The sequence below is a fragment of the Dipodomys spectabilis genome, unplaced genomic scaffold (genome assembly GCF_019054845.1).
Source record: "Dipodomys spectabilis isolate Male_0828 unplaced genomic scaffold, ASM1905484v1 ptg000039l, whole genome shotgun sequence".
Classification (NCBI taxonomy): domain Eukaryota; kingdom Metazoa; phylum Chordata; class Mammalia; order Rodentia; family Heteromyidae; genus Dipodomys; species Dipodomys spectabilis.
Window position 1 is genome coordinate 6,298,799 of NW_024870716.1, and position 19,527 is coordinate 6,318,325.

At 40.4% G+C, this 19,527-nt stretch overlaps 1 protein-coding gene across 10 annotated transcripts in view; it reads right to left on the reverse strand.

Annotated features, from left to right (window-relative positions):
- Positions 1-19,527, reverse strand: part of Pphln1 (periphilin 1) — an 89,885-nt gene that overhangs the window by 54,978 nt on the left and 15,380 nt on the right. For 5 of the 10 annotated variants that reach the window (XM_042677604.1, XM_042677605.1, XM_042677606.1 and 2 more), the window contains 2 exons: positions 14,470-14,739; positions 4,943-5,004 (listed from right to left, as the gene is read on the reverse strand). In XM_042677604.1, the coding sequence (XP_042533538.1) occupies positions 4,943-5,004; positions 14,470-14,739 (332 nt within the window). The remainder of the gene's footprint in view (positions 1-4,942; positions 5,005-14,469; positions 14,740-19,527) is intronic. The other 5 variants (XM_042677613.1, XM_042677612.1, XM_042677611.1 and 2 more) reach the window with 1 other exon arrangement.

Below are 19,527 nucleotides of genomic sequence, written 5' to 3' on the forward strand. Positions count from 1 at the left end.
GCTCAAGGCGAGCACTCTACCGCTTAAGCTACAGTGCTACTTCTGGTTTTCTGGTGGTTTATTGGAGATAAGAGTTTCATGGACTTTCCCACCCGGGCTGGCTTTGAACCATGATCCTCAGATCTCAGCCTCCTGAGTAGCTAGGATTACAGGCGTGAGCCACAGGCACCCGGCTTGCGAGCCATTTTAAACCAAGGTGATAGGCTGGTTTAAACAACCATTACAGACAAACTGTAACTTCATTGGCCACCTGTGTGTGGTCTGGTATGACTGTACAATCCTTTGTGTTACAATCTCATTGGTCACCTGCAAGTGACCAGCCTCAACCTCATGGATTTTGCCTTTAAAAACTGAAGTATGGGGGCCGTCAGGGTCACAGTATCAGCTCTCAAGCCTGTGCCGTGACCCTGACCAGTCAGTGTAAGAACCGCCTCAATAACGTTGCTTCTTTGTTAACAACTTTGTTGTGGTGGGCTCTGTCACTCTGGACGACTAGGTGGGCTTGCCTGCCCGAGTGGGGGTCTTCCTACTACAAGACAAATAAAGAATGGCCCACTTTCTAACTTCGGTAATTGATTGTACTTAGACTGTAAGGCTCAAGGAGGAAGGACAGTGTCCTTGCCTAACTCTGGGTAGAATAATGGAATAGGATCCTTTTGCCTTGACAAAATTTTCTGTATCCTGTGTGTCTATTCATTTCTGACACTAGGGCTAGCTTCTGCTCGGTGTTAGCAGAAATTGCGCATTTCTACTGTTGTAAGGTAAATCGTCCCAGAAGCCACACTTTGAAATATAGAATATTGGAGTCTTTACTATACAGTGAACAGGCTGCAGGCTGCAGCCTGTTACAAAGGCCTGCAGCAGGCAAATTCACATAACCCAGCTAGGAAACATGCTAAAGAGGAAAGAAATAACAAGAACAAAACCAACAAGCCAATTCAGCTCCAATGGAGAGCTGAATTGGGACTCCATGATGACAGGAGACGAGCCAGGAGACAGGACACAGGACATGACCACGGACACACACGTGGCATTGAGTCCAGTGGCTAGGCTGGTCCAGGCCTAAATAGGTCGGCACAGGGGTCAGATCCTCAGGAAATTCCCAGTCCCAGGCACCAGACTGACAGATTCAGTAACCTATCAGCCAAGTGCCTGCCCCTGCCTGATGGGAGGGGAGAGGGGCACATAGAGGGAGGGGTTGTTCCTTCCCCCAGCATGAAGACTAAGATGCCAGACCCTACCTACTACCATCAACCATGTGGCCATTATGGAGCTGGCCAGACCTGGCCTCCTTATTTCACTACCATCTCCAACTTCCTCAGATCTTCAAAAGATATTTAGGCCTCATCCTCTCAGGGACTACCTGAAGAAACTTCAACCTTATTACATTTTGCCTGACTATGATTTTCTTCCTTTAAAGCCTAGATGGACGCCTCCATGACCTCTAATTCTTGCATTTGAGATGCCTGCAAAACCAGCACCACAGAACTGACACCAACATCTCCCACCAGTGCAATCAGTCATTAGTACTTCTATGATCTCAACAGTAACCGCCTCTTAGTACCTAAGGGCTGAGCACAATGAAATGAATCCAAGGGAAATAACTTGGTAGGCAGCACTAAGCCACAGAGGAAAATCTCATCAAACAATTACAAATAGGCAGGGACCAGTGGCTCATGCTTGTAATCCCAGCTACTCAGGAGGCTGAGATCTGAGAACCTCAGTTCAAAGCCGCTGGGTAAGGAAAGTCTGTGAGAATCTTACCTCCAATAAACCATCAGAAAACTGGAAGTGGCACTGGGGCTCAAGTGGTAGAGCACTGGTCTTGAGCTGAAGAGCTAAATAAAGGACAGCACCCAGCCCACAGTACAAGCCCCACAATTGAAGAAAAAAAAAATTAAAAATAAATTTAAATCCATTATACCCAAGAACTAGCAATGGGTGGAATCTAGCAAATTCCTGAAATGCCCTAAAGGCATCTTTCCTACAGTTTCAGAGCAAAATATTTGACTACTTTTTAATGGCCCCACCATTTCAGTAACTACAGTTTCAAAGGCCCCAACTTTACATTCATTTCTTTTCTGGGAAAAGTGTAAGCCTTCTTCCTCTTCTTTTTGCACAGTTCTCCCAGTAAACTTGAACAGAAACAGCTTGCAATAAGCATTCCACAGTGAGAATGCTTGAATGACTTGAAACTTCAGCCTCAACAGTCACAGGACACATCCAAAATGTAGACAAATTCTTTGCTATAGCAAGATACCAAAGGCCTCTAGTTCAATTCTTGATAAAACGTTGAGTTCTATTTGAAATCTCATGAGCAGTCATTACATATTTTAGTGTGGACTGAGCTCCCAATCTTTTCTCTCCTAAATCATTTCTAAGAGATCAGAAACCACATGATCAGAAATCCCACCAACTCCATTCCTAGTACTAATTTTTCCATTAGGCTTTGTCACAAATACAGGGGGGAAAAGCAACTTATGGGAAAAAAATTACTTGAGAGCTAGGCACTGGTGGCTCACAACTGTTATCCTAGCTATTCAGGAGGCTGAGATGTGAAAGGTGCGGTTCAAAGCCAGCCTGGGCAGCAAAGTCCAATTAAGACTCTTATCTCCAATTAACCACCAGAAAACTAGAAGTAGAGCTGTGGATAAAAGTAGGAGAATGCTAGCTTTAAGCAAGAGAGTTCATGGATAGTGCCCAGGCCCTGATTCAAACCCCACGACCAACCAAAGAAAAAAAAGAAAAAGAAAAAGTATTTGAGCTCACAGTTTAAGAAACCGCAGCTGTTCAGCTGATTCCACTGCTGTGGGCCAGACTTAAGGCTGAGAATCGATAAGAGGATGAGGACTTACCTCATGGCGGCTGGAGAGTAGACAGGAAAGGAACAAGAACAAGTTACCCTCCAAAGACACACCCCCTAATGACCTATGTCCTCCAACTAGGTCCCTTTCTAATCTAGCCAGCACCACCCAAAATAACAGGGAACCAAGCTGTCAAACAGGTGAGATTATGGGGCTATTCATAGCCAAGCCATAACCCATACTTAATACAATTTTCAATACAACCACAGTGGAATCATTTACAAAACAAATTGCAAGAACTAAAAGTATCAACCTGGTTATTATATATGTTCAGAATTTTTATCTCTCAAATTTATTTTTCCAGATGCTGCATATAAGAAATCAAAGCTAACAATGACTAAGACCCTTCCAAAATATGTCTCCCCAACAGAACTGATCAAAATAAGGCAAACAAGAGAGTATCTTTGTTAGCGAAATGAGCTCCCTTCCCATAGCTTAGTCCACTCCTCCCCTGCTCCACAGCTTAGCATGCTCCCTTCCTAGGCAACACTGGGCCCATGTGGTAAAGACAGGTATTAATCAACTTCCAAGCCCCTTTTACCTTGGGATGGCACTTCTCTGGGGCAGCTACCACTATATAAGGCAACAAGAGCCCCTTAGAGTGACCTTCAGGTCTGGGCAGCTGCAGGACCCTTATCTACTATTTGGATAGCAGCCATAAATCCTAGTCCACCAGGATGAAGCCCCTGGCCCACACGTCCACATCAGGGTCTCCGCCTCCTAGCCCCTTCTAGCCCCTCCAAAACCTCCTAGGTTATATAGGTCACCTCAGACAATAGCTGGTACTTCTCACTTCTCCCTTGTGAGTAGGTGTCTTGCCGGCCCCCTTTCAGGCCAATAAACCTTTCTTTGTTCTCTGTACCTAGATGTCTACATGGCTCTCTGGTAAAGTCTAGTAATCTTTCATTTATGCTTTCAATCTTATAAAACAAGAAGGATTTAAGGACTCAAGTTTATTTTCAGAAGGCTACTTCTGAAGCTGAGAACAGTGACTCAAGCCTCTAATCCTCACTACTCTAAGCTAGGGATCATGGTTCTAGGACATCCAGGCCCACCCCCACCCTCCCCCCCGCCCCCGCAAAAAAGTTCACAAAATTGTATGTCAGTCAATTGGGTTATGGCATTGCATGCAAGTTATTCCAAGCAGGGGCTGGGTGCAGAGCATAATGGCTGGGATAAATAAATAAATAAATAACATCTGTAATTCTAGCAAAACAGGGTGGCATAAATAAAAGAGTAACAGTAAAGGCCAGTCAAGGTACAGCGAGTCCATCTTCAAAGTAACAAACCAAAAAGAGGCTGATAAGGTAGCTCCAGAAGCCTAGCAAGCACAAAGCTTAAGTCCAAATCCCAGTCCCAGTAGCACTGTGGCTCAAAGTGGGAGAACACTAGCCCAGAAAAGAAAAACTCAGGTACAGCGCCCAGGCTCTGAATTCAAAACCCATGACTGACACCCCCCCCACCCCCACCCCCCCAAAGTCATATATGTCTCTTCCTTTGGGCTAGGAAGGTAGATTGCTTGCCTAGCATGCATGAGGCAGGCCCTAGATTCAATAACTCAGTACCACATAAACAGAAAAAAGTGGAAATGGTGCTGTTGCTCAACTGGTAGACTGCTAGCCTTGAGCTTCGAAAGGGACAGTGTCTAGGCCCAGAGTTCAAGCCCTAGGACCGGGGGGAGGTGGGGGGGGAATCCCAGTACCATCACACTCTCCTCCCTCCCTCCCCCCCTCCCCCCCCCTCGCTACTTCTGGAAAAAAAATGCTTCCCGGTCTAACTAAGCAAACCTGTACTTCATAATACGTACAACACTAAGAATTATTAGCTAGTAAGTAATAATTATTAGCTAGTATCATAAAATTCAATTTTAAACTATATACCTTTATTATCCACATAAAATGCCAGTAGATATAGATTATCAACTATATGGTAAGTATTTATCATCTGTAACAGCTACTGCTTTCAAATAATGAAATGCAATTAAAATATTTCCTTTATACTCTGAAGTTAGATTTCCACAGCTTATACCTCAAGAATCAAGAATAAATGTATTCGTAATATTACATTTATCTTTTTACCTGTATTCAGGCTGTCGGCTTGCAGAATGATCATCTCTAGTCCATCTATAACCAGATTCATCCTGCAACATAAAAAACTTACTTAGACATTTGCTACATTACTTTGCACATGTAGAATAAATTTAACAGGAGTACTGGAAAAGTCTCTAAAGTCAAAATATTGTGAAAGCAAAAATTCTAGATATTCCTAAAATAATAATAATTTTAAAAAAAAGATAAAAAGCCAGGGTGCCAGTAGCTCACACCTATAATCTGAGCTACCCAGGAAGCTGAGATCTGAAGATCACAGTTCAAAGCCAGCCCAGGCAGAAAAGCCCGAGACTCTTATCTCCAATAAACTACTCAGAAAAAGCTGGAAGTGGTGCTGTGGCTCAAGTGGTAGAGTGCTAGACTTGAACAAAAGAGGCTCAAGGACAGCACAAAGGCCCAGAGTTCGAGCCGGGAGGGGGGGGGGGGGGATAACAGAACAAGTGTTCCATCTCAATACTAAAAGTAGACTACTGAAAACCTGTACTACAATTATCTCATTTAAAAAAAACAAATGATAGTCTTGGTAGACCAGATGGCTCACACCTATAATCTTAGCTAGCTCAGTAGGCTAAGACCTAGATGGTCACGGTTCACAGTTCAAAGCCAGCGTGGCAGAAAAGCTTCAAGATATCATCTCCAGGGGCTGGGAATGTGGCTCAGCAGTAGAGTGCTTGCCTTGCATGCATGAGGCCCTGGGTTCCATTCCTCAGCACCACATAAGCAGAAAAGGCTGGAAGTGGCGCTGTGGCTCAAGTGGTAGAGCGCTAGCCTTGAGCTGAAGAGCTGAGGGACAGCACCCAGGCCCAGAGTTCAGGCCCCACAACTGGCAAAAAAAGGAAAAAAAAAAAAAAAAAAAAAAAGGTATCTCCAAAATAACCACCAAAAAAAAAAAAAAGCAGGGATGGAGGCATCACTCACAGCTATGAGCAAATGCATGGCCCTGAGTTCAAGCCCTGCTGCTAGTAAAATAATAACAACAGTAATAGTAATAATAATAATAAACAGTACAAAAAAAGGCTGAAGGGATGGCTTGATAACCAATCACCTGCTTGGAAAGCATAGACTCTGAGTTCAAACCATAGTTCTGCAAAAACCAAACAAAAAACGCACACAGTTAGAAGCACTAGCCAACTTTATCATACTATATCATTAGAGTAATATATGGAACTACAAAACACATTGCATCCTCTTAGTTTCGTTGATTCTTTACATCTTTTTTTAATCTCCATTAATTTGTCTTGATCCTTATTATTTCTTCAGGTTCGAGCGATTGCTCTTATTCTTAAAGAGGTGAAGTGCAGAATTAAGTTATTTGAGATTGCTGAGTTTTTCATGTAATGACATTAATACTTCCATAGACTTCACTTTTGTAAACCTTTTTACTTGATCCAATATTTTATTAAAGGCATTGACTTTTCTTTTATTCTCACCATTAAACATATATTGAGGATAGTATTTTGGTATTAGACTTTCTGACTATAAGTAATTTGTATGTTGCATTCTGTATATAGTTTTAAAAATAACAGTGTATAGATTACTATGGTTCTTTGAAAACATATACAAAATGACAAGACCTTAGCCAAACAAACCAAAAGGAGAGAGATGATTCAAAATAAAAAAGTTAGAAATGAAAAGAGGGGATAACACATAGATGTTAATAAAATTCAGGGGATCATGAACAATCATCTCAAAAACTTATTCCAATAAACTGTGAAATCTAAAAGAAATAGACATATTCCTAGATACATGACCTACAAAAATTGAATCAAGATGATATAAACGTCTTATACAGATTTATGAGAAAATGACATGAAAACATGAATAGCTTCCCTAAGAAAAAAAGTACTCCTGAATTCTACTAGACCTTTAAAAAAAGGAACACCAATGCTCCTCAAACTATTCCATAAATAGAAGGGAAACAAAGGCTACCAAACTCCTTCTATAAAGCCTGTATTACCCTGATCTCACACCTAGATAAATATATAACAAAAATTGTAAAACTGGAAGTGGAACTGTGGCTCAAGTGACAGTGTCAAGAGGTCGGTCGTAGGGGCCTGGGTGCTGTCCCTAACCTCTTCAGCTCAAAGGGAACACTCTGCTACTTGAGCCATAGTGCCACTTCCAGGTTCTTGGTGGTTTATTGGAGATAAGAGTCTCACAGACTTTCCAGCCCGGGCTGGCTTTGAACCGCAATCCTCAGATCTCAGCCTCCTGAGTAGCTAGGATTACAGGAGTGAGCTACCAGTGCCTAGCTCAGAGTGCTAGTCTTAAGCATAAAAAGCTCAGGGTTCAAGTACAGAGTTCAAGCCTCAGAACTTGTATGAAAAAGGGGAGGGGAAGGGAGGGGAAGAAAAGGGAAGAGAGAGGAGGAAGAGGAGGGAGGGGAGGAGTAAAAAGAGAAGAAAGTAGAGGGAGTGAGGGAATGAACAGACTAATTTCCTTGATAAACATTGACAAAAATTTTCAGTGATAAAACTTGGCAAACTTCGGGTGGGGGGAGGGGAGAGTATGGGAAGGGATGGGAAGGGGAAACGAAGAGGAGGCAACAATGCTTGATAAGAAATGTACTCATTATCTTGCCCATGTAATTGTAACACCTCTGTACGGTATTCTCACAATAAAAAAAAAAACTTGCAAACTGAATTCAACAACACATTAAACAAATCATATAGAGTGAATGGGTTGGTTTCATTCCAGGAATTGAAGGAAAGTTGAATGTAAACAGTAATAAAGCAGGCAGAATCAAGGACAAAAATCATATGATCAGCCGGGCGCTGGTGGCTCACGCCTGTAATCCTAGCTACTCAGGAGGCTGAGATCTGAGGATCACGGTTCAAAGCCAGCCCGGGCAGGAAAGACCGTGAGACTCCTATCTCCAATAAACCACCAGAAAACCGGAAGTGGTGCTATAGCTCAAGTGGTAGAGCGCTCGCCTTGAGCTGAAGAGCTGAGGGACAGCGCCCAGGCCCAGAGTTCAAGCCCCACGACCGACAAAAAAATAAAAAAAAAAAAAAAATCATATGATCTTCAAAATAGACTCAAAAAAGGTCTTTAACAAAATTTAACATACTTTCCTGATATAAGGGACCCGCAGAAGACTGGACCATATCGCCCCACTCTGTGCTGATATTTATTCAAAATAGAAGGGGAAAGAGAAGTAATCAAAGAAAGGAAGAGAAAGGAAAGAAAGGAAAAGAAAGGAAAGGATGAAGGAAAAGAAAGGAAGGGAGGGAGGAAAAGAAAGGAAGGGAGGGAGGGAGGAAGGGAGGGAGGAAGGGAGGGAGGGAGGGAGGGAGGAAGGAAGGAAGGGAAAAAGGAAGGGAGGGAGGGAGGGAGGCAGGGAGGGAGGAGGGAGGAAGGGAAGAAGGAAGGAAGGAAGGGAGGGAGGAAGAGAGGGAGGGAGGGAGGAAGGGAGGGAGGGAGGAAGGAAGGAGAGGGAGGGAGAAGAGAGAAGGAGAGATGGAAAAAAGAAAAGAGATCTATGAAGCCAAGGATGCCCACTCTCTCCACTCCTTAACGTAGTTCTGGAATCCTTAGCCAGACAAATAAGGCAAGAAAAGCACATTAAAGGGTTCCACATAGGGAAGGAAGAAATTAAACTATCCCTATTTGCAGATGACATGATAGTATACCTTAATGATCCCAAAAAACTCCACTCCCAAACTCCTAGAACTTACAAAACACTCAGCAAAGTCGCAGGATACAAAATTAACCCACAAAAATCAGTTGCCTTTCTGTACACCAACAATGTATAAGCAGAAAGGGAAATCAGGAAAACAACCTCATTCACGATAACCTCAAAAAAATTAAAATATCTAGGAATTAACCTAACCAAAGATATAAAGGACCTATTTAGTGAAGACTATAAAAAAGCCTAAAGACCGCAAAGACCTTCCATGTTCTTAGATAGGCAGAATCAATATAGTGAGAATGGCCATACTGCCAAAAATGATAAACAAATTCAATGCAATTCCCATCAAAATTCCAATGATGTTCTTTCCTGAAACAGAGAAAACAATCCAAAAATTCATATGCAACAATAAAAGGCCTAGAACAGCCAAAGCAATTCTAGGCAAAAGAAAACACAGGAGGGATCACGAAAACAGATTTCAAGCTCTACTACAGAGCCATAATAACAAAGACAGCGTGGTATTGGCACAAAAATAAATCCAAAGACCAATAGAACAGATTAGAAGATCTAGAAATAAAATCACAAACCTATAGTCAGCTGATATTGATTGACAAAGGAGCCAAAGACATACAGTGGAAGAAGCAAAGCCTCTTCAACTACTGGTGCTGGGAAAACTGGGCGGCCACATACAGAAAACTAAAAGTGGACCCCAGCCTGCCACCATATACTAACATCAACTCAAAATGGATTCAAGATCTTAACATCAAACCTGAATCTCTGAAACTACTGCAGGACAGAGTAGGAGAGACACTTGAACTTACAGGCCCAGGAAGGTACTTCCTGAACAGAGTCCCAGGGTCACAACAAATTGGAGAGAGATTCGACAAATGGGACTACCTTAAAATAAAGCTTCTGCACAGCTAAAGACATAGATACCAACTAATTGAGAAAAAATATTTACCAGCAATATATCAGACATGGGCCTAATATTCAGTATATACAGGGAACTCAAGAAACTAACCCTGGGGCTAGGAAGGTAGCTCAGTGGTAGAGCGCTTGCCTTGCATGTCTGAGGCCCTGGGTTCGATTCCTCAGCACCACATAAGCAAAAAGAAAAAAGCTGGAAGTGGCGCTGTGGCTCAAGTGGTAGAGCACTAGCCTTGAGCTGAAGAGCTGAGGAACAACGCTCAGGCCCAGAGTTCAGGCCCCACGACCAGACCCCCCCCCCAAAAAAAGAAACTAACCCTGCGGGGGTACCAGTAGCTCACACCTGTGATCCTAGCCACTCAGGAGGCTTAGATCAGAGAATTGCAGTTCAAAGCCAGCCCTGGCAAAAAAGTCCATGAGACTCTGATCTCCAATAAACCACTAGAAAACCGGAAGTAGTGCTGTGTGGCTCAAGAGCTTCGCCTTGAGCTGAAGCGCGCAGGGACAGCGCCCAGGCCCACAGTTCAAGCCCCACAACCAACAAAAAGGAAAAGAAAAAGAAAAAAAAGAAATGACTCCCTCCCAAATCTAACAAACCAATAATTAAATGGGCAAGGGAGCTAAAGAGAGACTTCTCAGAAAAGATAAAAAATGGCAAAGAAGGGGCTGGGAAGGTGGCTCCTCAGCACCATATAAGCAAAAAAAAAGAAAAAAGCTGGAAGTGGCGCTGTGGCTCAAGTGGTAGAGTGCTAGCCTTGAGCTGAAGAGCTGAAGGACAGCGCCCAGGCCCAGAGTTCAGGCCCCACGACCGGACCAAAAAAAAAAAAAAAAGAAAGAAAAAAAGAAAGGGCAAAATAATGACATTCGCAGGGAAATGGATGGAACTAAAACAAATCATTTTGACTGAGGTAAGCAAGAGCAGAGAAACAAACGGCACAGGTCTCCCTGATTCGTGGATGTTAAATCCAAAAAATACAAGGAGATATGACAAACAGGACTCAAGAAACAAAGGACCTCAACTTAATTTGTTACATCATTTCTAAATGACTCCATGTTCTTGACCACATATATGGGGTGTGTGTGTGTGTGGTGTGTGTATGCACATCTGAGCGAAGCTAGGAGGAGGGTACAGAACCAAGAGGGAAATGAGAAAATATACAACAGCTGCACTGGACATTGATGGAAACTAAGCAACGCAATGGCAGCGATGGGAGGGAGGAATGAGAAGGCAAGCGGGAACAGCTGACACTAAGCCAAAGGAAAGAAATGTACATATCACCCAATTTGGAAGAAATAGTTGTCAAAGCTTATAGAATTCACAAACTTCGTAGACCATGACAATAACAATTTGCCTTGTGAAGGTTAAAATATATTTGTGGCTTTAATTAAGTTATCACTATCCCACAATACTGTGAAATTTGTGAAATTTATATAATCACTTAATTTCAATAAAAAATTATTTAAAAAAAAAGATAAGAGAAGAAAGGAAAGGAAGGGGAAAGAGGAAAGAGGAGAAAAGAGGAAGAAGAAGAGGAAGCTTCTGCACCAGGGGCCAGTGTCTTGTGCCTGTAATGCTAGCTATTCAGGATGCTAAGATCTGAAGATTGTGGTTCAAAACCAACCTAGGCAGGAATGTTTGCGAAACTCATCTCCAAGTAGCCACTAAAAACACAACAAAACAAAACAAAAAAACTGAAAATGGAGCAGCAGCTCAAGCAGTAGAACACTACTCTTGAGCAAGAAAGCTCAGGGACAGTGCTCAAGTCCTGCGTTCAAGCTCTAGGACCAGCACAAGCTCACAAAAGAAGCTCCTGCTTTGAAAGAAACAATCACCAGAGTAAAGACAGCCTACAGACTGGGAGAAAAGCATTATGTATTCATCTTAACAAGGAATTAATATTTGAAATAAAGAATTCAAAAAAGTATTAAATACAATTAATAAATGGGCAATAAATTGAACTGACAGTTCTCAAAGTACAAACAATAAGCAAATACATAAGCAAATGCTTGACATCATTAGCCAAAAAGAAATACAATCAAAATGACATTGAGGGCTGAAGTCTGATTTGAAGGGGAGAAATAGCCTACCTAGTTAAGTGCAAGGTCTTCAGTTCAAACTCTTTAAAAATATAAAAATGAGTAAGTACATACATACATATATATATATATATATATATATAACAAAAAAATTATAACATGGAGACTCCCCCTCATTTCATGGCTGTGAGCAAATACTAAAATAGCACAGGGCTGGGGGGGGTGTGGCTCAAGTGGCAGAATGCTGCCCTAACAAGTACTGGCAAAAGCAAAACAAAAAATAAATTTTAGCTGGGCACTGGGAGGTCACACTTATAATCCGAGCTATTCAGGAGGCTCAGAACTGAGGCTCACAATTCAAACTCAGCCCTAGCAGAAAAAGCCAAGAGAGACTTTTATCTCCAATTAATCATAGAAAAAGCCAGAAGTGGAGCTGTGGCTCAAGTGGTAGAGCACTAGTCTTGAGCAAAAGAAGCTCAGGGACAAAACCCAAGCAGTGAGTTCAAGCTCCAGGACCAGCACAAAAATTAAATAGATGAATAAATAAATGCTGGTGAGGACAAAGGGGAAAAGCAAACCTCATGCACTGCAGGTAGGAATATAAACTAGTTGCAATAACTATGTTAATCATTATGGAGGTTCCTCAAAAAAGCTAAAAAAGAGCTACCATATCGTCTTTAACACAACTTTTGGGCTTATAGCCAAAGAAATGTAACTCAACACAAAACAAAGTAATACCTGCATACCCATGTTTATATAGCACTATTTACAATAACCAAAATACACACTAAGTTTAGATGCCCAGTTTAAATGTGTCGCATACAATGAAGTATTATTATTTAACTATAAAGTCAAATTGTTATTTGCAGAAACTAGATTAAACTGGAGATTACTACTAGCAAAACAAGCCCGACTCAAATAAATGTTTTCTGTCATATATGCAATCTAAAAAAAATTAAATAAAATTAAAATAATAAATAAATCAAGAAGTCAAGGTAACTGCTCATGCCTATAATCCTAGCTACTCAGGAGGCTGAGATCTGAGAATCAAGGTTTGAAGCCAGACAAGGCAGAAAAAAAAAGTCCATGAGACTTTTCAATTAACCAGCCTCCCTCCAGTCCCCCCAAAAAAGCCAGAAGTGGAGCTTTGACACAAGCTATAGAGTGCCCAGCTTTGAGTAAAACAGTGAAGGGACAAGCCAGGCGCCCAATAGTCATGCCTATAATCCTAGCTAACTAAGGAGACTAAGATCTGAAAATTGCAGTTCCAAGCCAGCCCAGGCAGGAAAAGTTTGTGAGACTCTTAAATCCAATTAACCAGTAAAAGCCAGAAGTGGTGTGGTTCACCATCAGAACCACAATCTGCCTGCTATCGTTGACAGCTTTGAGAGAAAAAGCAGTAACAGGCCCTGAGTTCAAGCCCCAGTACTGGACACGGACACACACACGGACACACACACGGACACACACACACACACACACACACACACACACACACACACACACACACACACACACACGGAAGCTAAAAGCATACTCTTTAGGAACAAATTGCAGAAAAATACTGAATAGTCTTAAAGGATACCTGTGGAAATTGCTTACTTTCATTTCTTCAAGTGGAAAGAATAGTATGGAATCCAGTAAGCAACATGAGGTCAAATTTATTATCAACAGAAAAGGAGGGAAAACAGATTAGAAGAGAAATATTGTAAATATGCCAGCTAGGACAAAGGAATTGCATTAAGAATTTCAATCAGGATAATAACAAAATGCCAGCATGGTGGTATATACCTATATACCCAACTTCTCAGGAGGTGTAGTTCTGGAGGTCAGATTAATATATTTAGAGACTGGCCCAAGTAAGACATCAGCAAGACACAATCTCAACCAACAAGACTGATGTGGCAGTGTACAACTGTAACCTCAGCTATTCAAACAAGCCTAGACAGGAAGATCAAATTCTAATGCCAGACTAGGGTAAAAACATAACATTGGATCTAATATACAATTAGAAAAGCAAAAAGTGCTAGCCTTAGAAGGAGAGGTACAAGTTCAACTACCAAAACGAACAATCCCTCCCAAAAGAGAAAAATTATAATATCAACTAATAGCAGCCAACATTTCAAATATTATATGACATACAAGATGCTTTGAGCTTTTAGTTCTTCCTGACCTGAGTGAGCAACAGGTGTTAAGAAGTAGAACCAAAACAAAAAGGAAACAAACATTAACAAAAAACTACCAACAACCTTAACTCATCACCCACGGCATTCATTACATGAAAATAATTTTAGGTAAGGAGGTCCAATAAGGAATGGTAACCAACTTGGTCATCACTTATTAAGCACCAAGGATTATAATCACAATGATATAATCACTTATATCATATGTAAATCCCTGCCAATTAAGGAGATAAAAAAGCAAGTTATACCTACAGCTTAGCCATAGAGTGCTTTCAAAGCCTGTGAGTGAGATTCTGGACAGGACCAGAATGAATAACCAAATAAATAAATAAGCAAATGAATGAATACCAAGCCAGTCTGAACTAATGTCATCTACACATTAACAGTTCTTATCTTGTCCTACTCCCCAATATATTTTGACTACTAGTTACCATTTGACAACCTCAGTAGGCCATTCAACAGTGTCAAGCTAGGTGTGGTAGCTCACACCTGTAATGCTAGCACTTACAAGACAGAAACAAGAAAATGCTGAGTTGAGGGAAGGCTGAGATAAAGAGCAAAATCCTGACCCCAAAAAACAAAACAAAACAAAACAAAAAACATAGAGCAAGAGCAGGAAGTATTTATACAAATGCTTCCATAGCTGTCACATAAATTTTAATTACGAACTTAAAAGTTAAAAAGAAATAACAGTTAGTACATGGGGGAAATTTACATACTCCTCTGTGAGGTAGAACATTCCTTCGATCATGAGAAAAACTGCGGCCCTTGTCATAGTCTCGGTAATCAACATGACTGTAATATCTATTGTAGCTTCCTTCATCAGGTCTGTCTAGCAGTGGAGGTTTCTTTTCTAGCAGTGGAGGTCTCTTTTCTAGCAGTGGTGGTCTCTTTTCTAGCAGTGGAGGTCTCTTTTCTAGCAGTGGTGGTCTCTTTTCTAGCAGTGGTGATTTCTTTGGCACAATATTAACTACTCTATTGTAGGCATCCTAAAACAGACAAAAAGAAATATATAAAAAAAATCACTAATTTCTCTATTTGGTTTTGGAAAGATTTGTTTTTTAAAAGTACAGAAGTTCTTATACTTAATCAAATAGATGAAACAAACAAAAATGCATTAATGAAATAACATGAATATAATCAATAGTGTCTTCATATGAACTAAAGGAAATAAAGTACTCCATGAAGAAAGCCAAACATTCAAAATAACATGCATCAATAGAAGCGAGTAAACAAATATTAAGAACTATAACAAAAATGAATCTATTAACAACTTTACCCCACGTCACCCACAGCATTTCCTTATGACGAAAATTAAGTAATTTTGGTAGGAAGGTCCAATAAAGAACAGATAACTTGCTAAATTATCAGTTAGAAAAAATAATATAACTACATTAGGCAAAAGGGTGCAGGAAGTGTGATAGAGGATGAAATTGATCCTAATACAATGTAAAGATGAAGACCTGAAAATGAAATCCTCCCTCTCACCCCTGCCTGTATAACTGGTATGAGCCAATTAAAAAAGAAAAAAGCAAATTTCAGTAAGAATGTTCCAATAGCTCTATCCTTGATTTCCTAAGAATTTAGAAATAAAACCATGAAAGATATAGTACACATGGTCTACTGCGTTTGAACTATTCTCTTTAGAAGAAACAAGATTACACACAAGAAGCAACACAGGAACGTACTGAGCTAGAAAGATCAAAAGAAACATTGCTATTTTCCAGAAGAAAACAGGACAGCCTTTGGCTTTATAAACACAATAAATCTATACAAAAATCTCACTTACAAAATGTGCTTTATAGCACATTTTCATTACCCATTCATGTGTTGATGGGCAACTAAGCTGATTCTGTAATGTACCTAATATGAAAAGTACCTCCATAAACATGGGAATAAAAGGCTAATGTACGACAGCTTCTGATGGCTAAAGCCCATGAGTGGCACAACAGAATCCTATAAGTTTTGTTTCTACTTGAGTTTTGTTTCTACTTGTTTAAGGAGTCTCCATACTGACTTCCACAGTGGCTGCACTCATTTACAGTCCACCAACAGTGTGTAAGAATTGTTATCATTTTGATTTTCATTTCTTTTATGGCTAAGGATGTTGGAACATGTGTTTGTATATTTATTGGCCCATCTGTGCTTCTTCTAAGAACTTTCAAGTTCATTTGCCCATTCATTAATTGGATTATATGCTAGTCTAGATTGTATATATGGTCTAGATATTAACCCCCTGTCAAACTGAATACCTGACCTCCCCCCACCACCACCATTTGTTAGCTATTTCTTACTCTTCTGGTGATGTCTTTTCTTTTTTAATGCAGAAGTCTTTTAATTTGATGCAGTCCCTTCTGTCAATTCTTCTTTTTGAGCTACTGGAGTTCTATTAAAAAACTTATTGCTGCTAGGCGCTGGTGGCTCACGCCTGTAATCCTAGCTACTCAGGAAACTGAGATACGAGGATCGCGGTTCAAAGCCAGCCTGGGCAGGAAAGTCCGTGAAATTCTTAACTCCAATAAAACCACCAGACAACTGGAAGTGGTGCTGTATAGCTCAAGTGATAAGAGTGTTAGCCTTGAGCTGAAGAGCTGAGGGACAGCGCTCAGGCCCAGAGTTCAAGCCCCACGACTAACAAAAAGAAAAAAAAAATTCACTGCCAATATGTTCCAACTATTTCAGGTCTTAGTTTTTGACCATTTTGAAGTTATTTTTTACAAGGTAGGAGGTAGAGATCAATTTTCAATATTCTACATGTGAATATGCAATATTCCCAAAAGTATCTGTTGAAGAGGCAGTCTTTTCTCCTATAAGTTTTTGGCACCATTCTCAAAAAATAAGGTGGCTATTTCGGTGGGCTTAATTCTGAGTTCTAGACATTTTCTTTTTGTGCCACTAGCAACTTGTTTTTGGCTTTAGTTTTATGATTCTATAATACAATTTAAAATCTGAAATCTGGTACTGTAATAATACTATGCAACACTGCTCTTTTTCTTAGGAATGCCTTGGCTATTTGAGATCTTTTAGGTTCCATAAGAATTTTAGAATTGTTGCTATTTCTGTGAGGAAACTCACTGCACTCAATTTGTAGGCTGCTTTCAGTAGAAAAGCTTTTTTCACAATACTAATTGTGCTGGTTAGTGGACATGAGACATGGAGGTCTTCCTATCTTCTACTATCTGCTTCAGCTTCCTTCTGTATTTCAGTTTTCATTACAGAGGTTTTTTAGCTTCTTGGTTACATTTATTCCTAGGTTTGTGCTCTGGGATTTTTTAAAATTGAGGCTATTGTCAACAGTACTGATTTCCAGATTTCTTTCCCAACAATGTTCACAGTTGGTATATAGCAAGACCTTGTCTCAAAAACTTTTTAAAACAATTTTTAAATAATAAAATAAGAATATCCTATCATTGGGCTGGGAAGATGGCTCATTCGTAGAGTGCTTGCCTTGCATGCATGAAGCCTTGGGTCCGATTCCTCAGCACAACATAAGCAGAAAAAGCTAGAAGTGGCGGTGTGGCTCAACTAGTAAAGCGCTAGCCTTGAGCTGAAGAGCTGAGAGACAGCACCCAGGCCCAGAGTTCAGACCCCACAACTGGCAAAAAATAAATAAAATTTATATATATATGTATATATATATAAAATATATATATCATGTCCAATGAAGATTAACACAAGTAGGAGGGTCATAGCCCAGGCCAGACTGGGCATAAAGTGAAAGCCTATCTCAAAAATAATCAATGCCACAGTGCACGACTGTAGCTCACGATTGTAATCTCAGCAGTTCAGAGGGTAACTCGTGGTTCAAAGGCAGCCCCAACAGGAATGTCCTTCAGACTCTTATCCCCAATAAACCAGCAAAAAAGCCAGAAGTAGAGCTGTGTCTCAAGAGACGCACGCAAGCACGCACGCATGCACTTGTTGAAAAGTTATACTTTTACGAATTCCACCTTAATTTTCAATACATTTCACATAATATATTAATTCCTGTTACGTTTTCATGTTAAAAAGTACAAGCATTGAATGCATAGTCTGATTTTATATGTAAGTCTATAATAAACTTTCCTATTGCTAATTATCATAGTTAACTGGGTAAAAATTATGTGGATAATGTTTCTTTTAAACAAATACTGAGCCAAGAATACAGCTCAATGGCAGAGCACATGGTTAGCAGTCAAGAGGATCTGGGTTCAATCCAGGCATCCAAAAACAAAAAAGGCAATATGTTAGATACTTTTGTACTTTTTTAACATAAAACATTGAAACATTTAAATTATAAGTTACTATATTAGCTCACTCTCTTAAGTATCCATACCATTACAGACACATATTCTAATATTTATTTACATTTGAAATAGGAATTATATATTTGCATTAGAATAATCTAGGAAAGTGATAGAACATAGACAACACAACTTGTAGATGATGTGTGCTATGAAAATGGTTTACATTAGCTGTTTTTTTACTTTGGGGGGGGGGGGAGTGGGCCTATGCTGGGGCTTGAACTCAAAAGTATATGCACTGTCCCTTAGCCAACACTGTAGCTAGCACTCTATCACTTGAACCACAGCTCCACTTTCGGATTCTCTTTTTATTTCTTTTCTTTCTTTCTTCTTTCTTTTTTTCTTCTTTCGGGAGGCTAACTGGAGATGAGTCTCATGTATCTTGCTGCCCAGGGTGGCTTTAAACTGTGACATTCAGGTCTCAGCCTCCTGAGTAGCTAGAATTAGAGGTATGAGCCACAGGTGCGAAGCATAGTCACCAGTGTTGGGCTTTCTATGTTGGTGTTCTCAAGTCATTCAAATGGTTTTGGGCTATGTGTCTACATTTTGGAAATTGGTATCGCTCCTCTAAACTACGACCCTGTTATAGGCCAACATAAAGAATGCATCCTAACTCTTCTTCAAACAGTGAGAAAAAAGAAAGTTTAGTTTTTCCAATTGTCAGCCAAGAAATTAAAAACCCTCCTAGAATAGCTCTACACAAGAAAACATTACCAAATTAAAATTTAGCAAGTGAATACCAGAGATAATTTGTTTCATGTAATTTTCCAATTAAAACAAAAAACAGCTGAGCATGGTCATATATGCCTATTCCCAGTACTCAAGAGGCAAAAGCTGGCGAATCATGAGTTCCAGGCTAATCTGAACCACACAGCAAGACCTTGTCTCAAAAATGTTAAAAGTTAGTAAATAGACAAATAGGGAGGGAGCTTATAAGCATTTCAGGCTTAATGTAGGTATTCTGTGATAACTGGTCATTTTCCTATATAGAGGGATGGTACATGCTTGTATCTAATCTAGATTCTCTCTCTCTCTCTCTTTTGTTTTTTTTTTTTGGGTCCGGTTCCGGGGCCTGAACTCTGGGCCTGGACGCTGTCCCTCAGCTCTTCAGCTCAAGGCTAGCGCTCTACCACTTGAGCCACAGAGCCACTTCTAGCTGTTTTCTTTTTGCTTATGTGGTGCTAAGGAATTGAACCCAGGGCCTGAGGCATGCAAGGCAAGTGCTCTACCACTGAGCCACCTTCCCAGCCCCTCTAATCTAGATTCTCTCTAGTATAATAGTGCTTCTTTCAGCTGTAAGTCTACCCAACTAATCAGGTTTAAGATGAAATAAATATCTGAGAAAACACCTTATAAAAGAAATACAGAGCCGGGCGCTGGTGGCTCACGCCTGTAATCCTAGCTACTCAGGAGGCTGAGATATGAGGATCGAGGTTCAAAGCCAGCCCGGGCAGGAGAGACCGTGAGACTCCTATCTCCAATAAACCACCAGAA